The 7,801-nt window shown below is 38.3% G+C and overlaps 1 protein-coding gene across 3 annotated transcripts in view; it reads left to right on the top strand.

Moving 5' to 3' along the window:
• The window catches only part of LOC131950005 (hemicentin-2), a 64,381-nt gene that overhangs the window by 36,188 nt on the left and 20,392 nt on the right, over positions 1-7,801 (top strand). For all 3 annotated transcript variants that reach the window (XM_059311997.1, XM_059311998.1, XM_059311999.1), the window contains exons 2-9: positions 839-992; positions 1,196-1,326; positions 2,386-2,527; positions 3,609-3,733; positions 5,025-5,172; positions 5,457-5,563; positions 6,293-6,446; positions 6,976-7,082. In XM_059311997.1, the coding sequence (XP_059167980.1) occupies positions 839-992; positions 1,196-1,326; positions 2,386-2,527; positions 3,609-3,733; positions 5,025-5,172; positions 5,457-5,563; positions 6,293-6,446; positions 6,976-7,082 (1,068 nt within the window). The remainder of the gene's footprint in view (positions 1-838; positions 993-1,195; positions 1,327-2,385; positions 2,528-3,608; positions 3,734-5,024; positions 5,173-5,456; positions 5,564-6,292; positions 6,447-6,975; positions 7,083-7,801) is intronic.

Below are 7,801 nucleotides of genomic sequence, written 5' to 3'. Positions count from 1 at the left end.
GGGCATTACCAACGTCTTATTTGACCAACCAACTAGCTAGTGGTAAAATTAATAATTTAAATCTATCTTAAATTCTACAGTACCTTATGAGAAGCATTGCACCCATCTCATGTTGAATAGATAGTCCTAAGGTACTGCTGGTGAGGTTTCAATGTGTTTCGCTCTATTGGTCTCTCACTTGCCCATTTGTACTTAACTGACAGTTAGCTGATTCCAGAATAAATAATTGGATATTTTAGTAATACAAACGATAGATTTAAATAATGTGTGTGTGTGAGTGTTTGTGTGTTTGAAAACATGCTTAAATTAATTAGAAATAATGAAAATAATTCATTCGATATGCCACACTCCCACTTGAAAATGTCAAGTAATGTCGGTTTCATCTTGCGATGTGCATATGTGTATATAAGCTTCAATCGTGGGGGGTGGGGGGGCAGTGTTTAAGTAAGCTTATGAATTATATATGGCCTATCTGTGTGTCTTATCTGCATCAATACACGCATATAGATAAAAAAAATGTTTTTTTTTTGCATATACATATTTTAAAACGAAAAAAAGCATGTGTTCGTAAAAACAAAATTATAATATCTTAACGATAAAGTTTAAAAAAAAAAACCTCAGACAATGTATAAGTTATTGAAAATAGATCTCTCTTTGGATCTCATATATATATATATATATATATATTATATATATATATATATATATATATATATATATATAGTGTCACCCCGTCCCCCCTTTCTTTCCCAGTCTTGTTACGCCACTGTAATGAACGCCCTATACCTTGTCTAACACCACCACTAACAACAACGCGTTTGTTTTTTTCTGCTTTCAGTGCCGTTCGCGCCGTCAGAAAAGAAGATTGTCATTAAAACCGTCACCTCTGACCCCTCAAAGGTGCAAGTCACGTGCACGGCGGAGGGCTACCCCACCCCCCGTCTCGTGCTGTTAAAAGATGGTAAAAAATTTAAAGGACAGAAAAAGCCAAAGTAAGTTTTTCACTATTTCGAAGTGCCTAATGTATATGAATAAATATATGAATAAATATACACACTTATATATATATATATATATATATATATATATATATATATATATATATATATATATATATATATATATATATATATATATATATATATATATATATATATAGTTTGTATTCTCTATGGATATTTTAACATCTCTCTAGAGTCAAGGTCAAGGTGTCATTATCCAAAGTCAGCCATTCCTTCAAGGCCAGCGAGTTGACCAACAAACATCTGTACGCATGCGTGGCAGAGAACGTGCTGGGCAAGGCGAATAAGACATTCTCATTTTCAAGTAGGTCATCTAAGGTTATCTGGTCTATAGGTCGTCTAAGGTCATCTGGTCTATAGGTCATCTGAGGTCATCTGGTCTATAAGTCATCTCAGGTCATCTGGTCTATAGGTCATCTAATGACATCTGGTCTTTAGGTCATCTAAGGTCATCTGGTCTATAGCTCATCTAAGGTAATCTGTTGTATAGGTCATCTAACGACATCTGGTCTATAGGTCATCTAAGGTCATCTGGTCTCTAGGTCATCTAACGCATCTGGTCACTAGGTCATCTTACAATTTCTAGTTACCGTCGTCCTTTTGAATAATTTACCATTTCAAATAATTGTTTAATTATAAAGTAATCATCTAACTTTCACAAATTAACACACTTTTTAAAACTATTTATCGGACTCAATAATTTTTGGCATAATTAATCTTCCTGAAATAAAATAAAAACCTCATCAATCAACGCGACAGGAATCATGTTTTGCCTAATGTAGCCGTCAGTGTTTGACAGGAATCATGTTTTGCCTAATGTAGCCGTCAGTGCTTATAAATAAAAGTACAGAACACAACAGACGTTAAATTTAGAAAACCTAAAAAAGTGCTGATGTCTTTAGCTTTAATACATGGGACCATTTTATTAACGTTGACGTAATCAAAAATAAATGAAAAAAATATGTTTGTTTTTATTTGAACTTTTGACTAGATACGTAGAATAAAGTATTTGAATATAAGCGAATCAAATTAGAAATAATATATTTTTTAAAAATGTAATACATTCGCGCTTACATAACTTGCTGAGACTGCTCAAACTCTCGATAACGGTAAAAAAAAAATCATTGTCTAGTTAGTAACTTAAGTAACTATTAATTTAAACAAATATAATATTATTTAAAATAGCAACAAGAAATAAACAATTTTTTTTAATTTAAAAATTATCTGTAAGAGTCTGTTGATTGATGAAACTCTTCGTTAAGTTTCTGTTTACAACGGTTTTTAAAACTTAGTTTAAAAAGAAAAAGAAAAAAAAAAAAAGGAAAAAAAAATGTAAAACTTAGTTCCCACTATGTATTTCCAGCGCCTTCCATCAGCATCGAGAGGATCACGGAAGAGGAAGACACCGATCCGTTTGAGCTGATGTGTTCCTCCGACACCTACCCCACGCCTTATATAGCATGGCTGTTCAGGGGAAAGGTGCTAAAAGACAATAAAGGGAAGGGGTGAGTAGTTAGAACTTTGGTTGCTGTTCGAAAGTTGAGTCAGGATACTCAAAATTGGTTAGGCTGTTCAAAAGATAAGTCTGAGTACTTAAAATTTGTTAGCTGTTCGAAAGTTGAGTCAGGATACTCAAAATTGGTTAGCTGTTTGAAAGTTGAGTTAGAATACTCAAAATCAGCAGTTCAAAAGTTGAGTCAGGATGCTCAAAATTTGTCAGTTGTTCGAAAGTTGAGTCAGGATGCTCGAAAGTTCTTTGCTGGTATGAAAGTTGAGTCAAAATACTCACGAAAAAGCTGATAGCTGTTCGGTTCGAATGCTGAATCAAGCTACCACGCAGCTGTTCGAAAGTTGAATCAAACTTAAACAATAGTTGATATTATTTTATTGAGGGAAATATATATAGTCTTAACTGACATCTTGTTTTTCTGTACATGTCAGTGATCTATGTTTGTTAGGGTCTTGAGTATGTACACCTCAGGGACCTAAGTGTGTACACACGTCAGGTACCTATGTTTGTACACGTCAGGGACCTAAGTGTGTACACGACAGGGACCTAAGTGTGTACACGTCAGAGACCTATGTTTGTACACGTCAGGTATCTATGTTTGTACACGTCAGGTATCTATGTTTGTACACGACAGGGACCTAAGTGTGTACACGTCAGGGATCTATGTTTGTACACGTCAGGTATCTATGTTTGTACACGTCAGGTATCTATGTTTGTACACGTCAGGTATCTATGTGTGTACACGACAGGGACCTATGTTTGTACACGTCAGGGACCTATGTTTGTACACGTCAGGGATCTATGTTTGTACACGTCAGGGACCTATGTTTGTACACGTCAGGGATCTATGTTTGTACACGTCAGGGACCTATGTCTGTACACGTCAGGGACCTAAGTGTGTACACGTCAGGGACCTAAGTGTGTACACGTCAGTGACCTAAGTGTGTACACGTCAGGGACCTAAGTGTGTACACATCAGGGACCTAACTGTGTACACGTCAGGGACCTAACTGTGTACACATCAGGGACCTATCTTTAAAGTGCTCACCAACGTGTTTGTATGTCTGTTACCCCAGAGATCAACTACGGCCCAGCGTGACCTTGAAATACCCCAAGCCTAGCACAGCCTTCATGTTCGAGGACTTCACCTGCACAGCCAGCAATATCCTGGGTGAACAGCGACACGACATTTCTATCAGGGGTAACTGGACATTTTGTCGTTTGGGTCCATTCGGTACCAGCAGAGGTTTAGGGGGAGGGGGGGGGGGGACTTTAATTCACCCGGAACCCACTGCACTTTTAAAAAAATATCCAGAATTCGGTATAACTCAGATTAAATGAGTCCCACAACACCTGATGTTACCCACAAAACCCACTGAGCCCCACCAAACCTACTGAGTCCCACAAAACATACTGAGTCCCACAAAACATACTGAGCCCCACAACACCCACTAAAACCCACAAGGCCCCTCCCACAAACCCACCGAGCCCCTCTCCCTCTAATCCTTACAACATATAGTACCCCCACCCCTGATCACCCAGTATCGCATCATTATATTTATTATCATTGTCTCCTTTACGAAATTCCCAGATTGCTTATCTTTACATTATATAATTGCGATGATATTTTACTTGTTTCTCGCCTTCAAATATATTCCCCATTTCATTCTCTTAATTCCCCAATCTCCGCTACTCTTAATTCCCCATTTCCCTCTTAATTCCCTATTTCCCTCTTAATTCCCCATTTCCCGCTACTCTTAATTCCCCATTTCCCTCTTAATTCCCTATTTCCCTCTTAATTCCCCATTTCCCTCTTAATTCCCTATTTCCCTCTTAATTCCCCATTTCCCTCTTAATTCCCCATTTCCCTCTTAATTCCCCATTTCCCTCTTAATTCCCCATTTCCCACTTAATTCCCCATTTCCCGCTACTCTTAATTCCCCATTTCCCTCTTAATTCCCCATGTCCCTCTTAATTCCCAATTTCCCTCTTAATTCCCCATTTCCCTCTTAATTCCCCATTTCCCTCTTAATTCCCCATTTCCCTCTTAATTCCCCATTTCCCTCTTAATTCCCCATTCCCCTCTTAATTCCCCATTTCCCTTTTAATTCCCCATTTCCCTCTTAATTCCCTATGTCCCTCTTAATTCCCCTTTTCCCTCTTAATTCCCCATTTCCCGCTACTATTAATTCCCAATTTCCCTCTTAATTCCCCATTTCCCTCTTAATTCCCCATTTCCCTCTTAATTCCCCATTTCCCTTTTAATTCTCTATTTCCCTCTTAATTCCCCATTTCCCTCTTAATTCCCCATTTCCCTCTTAATTCCCTATTTCCCTCTTAATTCAGCATTTCCCTCTTAATTCCCCATTTCCCTCTTAATTCCCTATTTCCCTCTTAATTCACCATTTCCCTCTTAATTCCCCATTTCCCCCTACTCTTAATTCCCCATTTCCCGCTACACTTAATTCCACCTTGGTTTTCTCCTCTCACAGAGATGCCGCCAGTTATTAAGATAGAGATTCGGTCTATACCTGGAGAGGCTGAGCACATCGAGGTAGAATGTAGTACAAATGTTTTCCCTATACCCACACTAACCTGGATCAAAGATGGACAAGTATTAAAAACGAATAATGGAAAGAGGTTAGTGATTGGTGGAAAAAATCACGTGATCATGGGTGGACGTGGTCATGTGATCTAAAATAAGTCATCAGTATTTTTTAAATGTCTTTTAAATTTTTTTAATGTAAGTTTTTTTTTCTTTGCCTACATTAATGTGTTGTGTGTTGTGTATGTGTTGTATGTTATGTGTTATGTGTTGTGTGTTGTGTTGTGTGTTGTGGATGTGTGTTATGCGTTGTGTGTTATGTGTTGTGTGTTGTTACAATTGACCTTTATGATTACACATCGAACCTGTTGTGTTTCAGCTTGACGTTAAGGTACATATCACATATAAATCGTCAAGAAAACTACACCCTCTCATGTGAAGCCACCACTAAACACGGCAAGACAGCCAAAAGCATATCTGTTGAAGGTAATTATTTACTTGCATCTTGTAGGACTTGTTTTTTAGTTAGCAATAAAAAGTTTCTCTTTACTAGCAGGAAAAGTTTCTCTTTACTAGCAGGAAAATGTCTCTTTACTAGCAGGAAAAGTTTCTCTTTACTAGCAGGAAAAGTTTCTCTTTACTAGCAGGAAAAGTTTCTCTTTACTAGCAGGATCTAATGTTGATGTTGGTTATTGAGTCTTCCAGTAGTAGACACAACATACCTGACCTAATAGGGCTGGTAAGTAGGTCACCAACCAGTTCTACGGCTCAATAAAACCTGCATGAGCCATAGAACTGGTTGGTGACCTACTTACCAGCCCTATTCCCCTCATGCTTTAAAGCTTACCCTGACCTTAATTTTTGTAAACTGACAAATTTGGTCATTTTTTTTTCCAAATTTAATTTGTTATCACTTAAGTTCCCTTTTTGAACCTAATAACCCATGGGGGGAGAAGAGATAGAAAGCTGTACTGCTAGCACAAAGGTTCGAGTTCGAATCCGGGTTCAATTCAGTAGAATGTCCCTGAGTCCACCCAGCTCCAATAGGTACATAACATTAGGGAAAGTAAAGTCGGCTGGGAAAACTTCAAATATCCAAGGCCATAGAAACAGGTGAACTCTACTTCACTTGCCCCAGGTTCAAAAAGAAAACTTTACTTTCACACACGTTATTGATGGAATATTTTTTAACTTTTGAAACTTCCTGACTTGCAGCGAAACCAGCCAAGATATCCAAAATATCACGAGTCGGGTCAGTCAATGTGAACCGGGAGTTTGAGCTGACATGTCACGTGGAAGGTTTCCCTGAGCCTGTCGTTCAATGGAAGCACAATGGACAAATAGTGAACCACAAGTTAAAAAAAACAACGTAAGTAGATACAAATCACATGTTAACACTATTTTATATAGCATATATATATATATATATATATATATATATATATATATATATATATATATATATATATATATAGAGAGAGAGAGAGAGGAGAGAGAGAGAGAGAGAGAGAGAGAGAGAGAGAGAGAGAGAGGGAGAATGGGGGGGGGGGGGGGAGAGATATACATAGAAGAATACCACACCTACGACCTCCACCATCTCCATCCATCCACATCGACATTTTACTACACTCACACATACACGTATATATAAAAAGGAGATAATAAGAGAGCATGAGAGAAGATGTATATATTGTTAGACAGATATACATACTCATGTTTTATACCCATAGAAAATGCTCCAAACGAAAGCTCTCAAGGAAAGAAAATACCTAGGACAAAATCTCTCAAAACTTAACAATAACATAGACTCGCATACAAATTCCACCACTAGGTTCCCATAGTAAGCATGTCACACTTTGATGTCATGACCACTGATTTTAGAAACATCTGTGTTCCAGGAGCACCCTGACAATCGCACAAATTATCAGGGAGAGAGGGACGTACACCTACGTCTGTGAGGCTTTTAACCCGTTCGGCAACTCTTCCAAAAAAATCACAATTGAAGGTAAATAAATTTTTTAGACTTGACTGTCGGGCTTGTAGGTCCCTGCTATGTCCCTGATATGTCCCTACTATGTCCCTGCTATATCCCTGATATGTCCCTACTATGTCCCTGCTATATCCCTGATATGTCCCTACTATGTCCCTGCTATGCCCCTGCTATGCCCCTGCTAAGTCCCTGCTATGCCCCTGCTAAGTCCCTGCTATGCCCCTGCTATGTCCCTGCTATGCCCCTGCTATGCCCCTGCTATGCCCCTGCTATGTCCCTGCTATGTCCCTGCTATGTCCACCCAGCTCTGAATGTTACTAGATACCTGTGTCTCTTCTTCCCAACTAAAGTTTAACTATGTTAGAAAGAGCTTCCAATAGCGGTTTAAAGAAAGTTTAACCATATAAAAAGGAGCTTCGAATAGCTGTTTTACCAAGGTTTAACTATATAAAAAGGAGCTTCAAATTTTTTTTTATCGAACTGGGTAGCACCTCCCTCATCCCGCCCTTCCATTCCTTTGATCACGTGATCACTAATTACTCCAATCAAGGTTGTTTTTTTTTTAAAGTAACGGTCGGTGTGTGAAGGTTGGACAAATTGGCATGACGGTTCCGATACTTCGTATACTAACACCTCCCGCCCCCCCCCCCCCAATTTATGTCTATCTATTCCACTAGTTTTTTTTTCAACAAAACAATCTAAATTTTTTTGGTATAATTTAACAAGCCCTTCGT

Source organism: Physella acuta, unplaced genomic scaffold (assembly GCF_028476545.2).
Source record: "Physella acuta isolate Inbredline_101_S28 unplaced genomic scaffold, ASM2847654v3 ptg000727l, whole genome shotgun sequence".
In the NCBI taxonomy this organism is placed as follows: Eukaryota; Metazoa; Mollusca; class Gastropoda; family Physidae; genus Physella; species Physella acuta.
The sequence above is the reverse complement of the archived record's forward strand: the minus strand, read 5'-3'. Positions and strand labels throughout refer to the sequence as shown.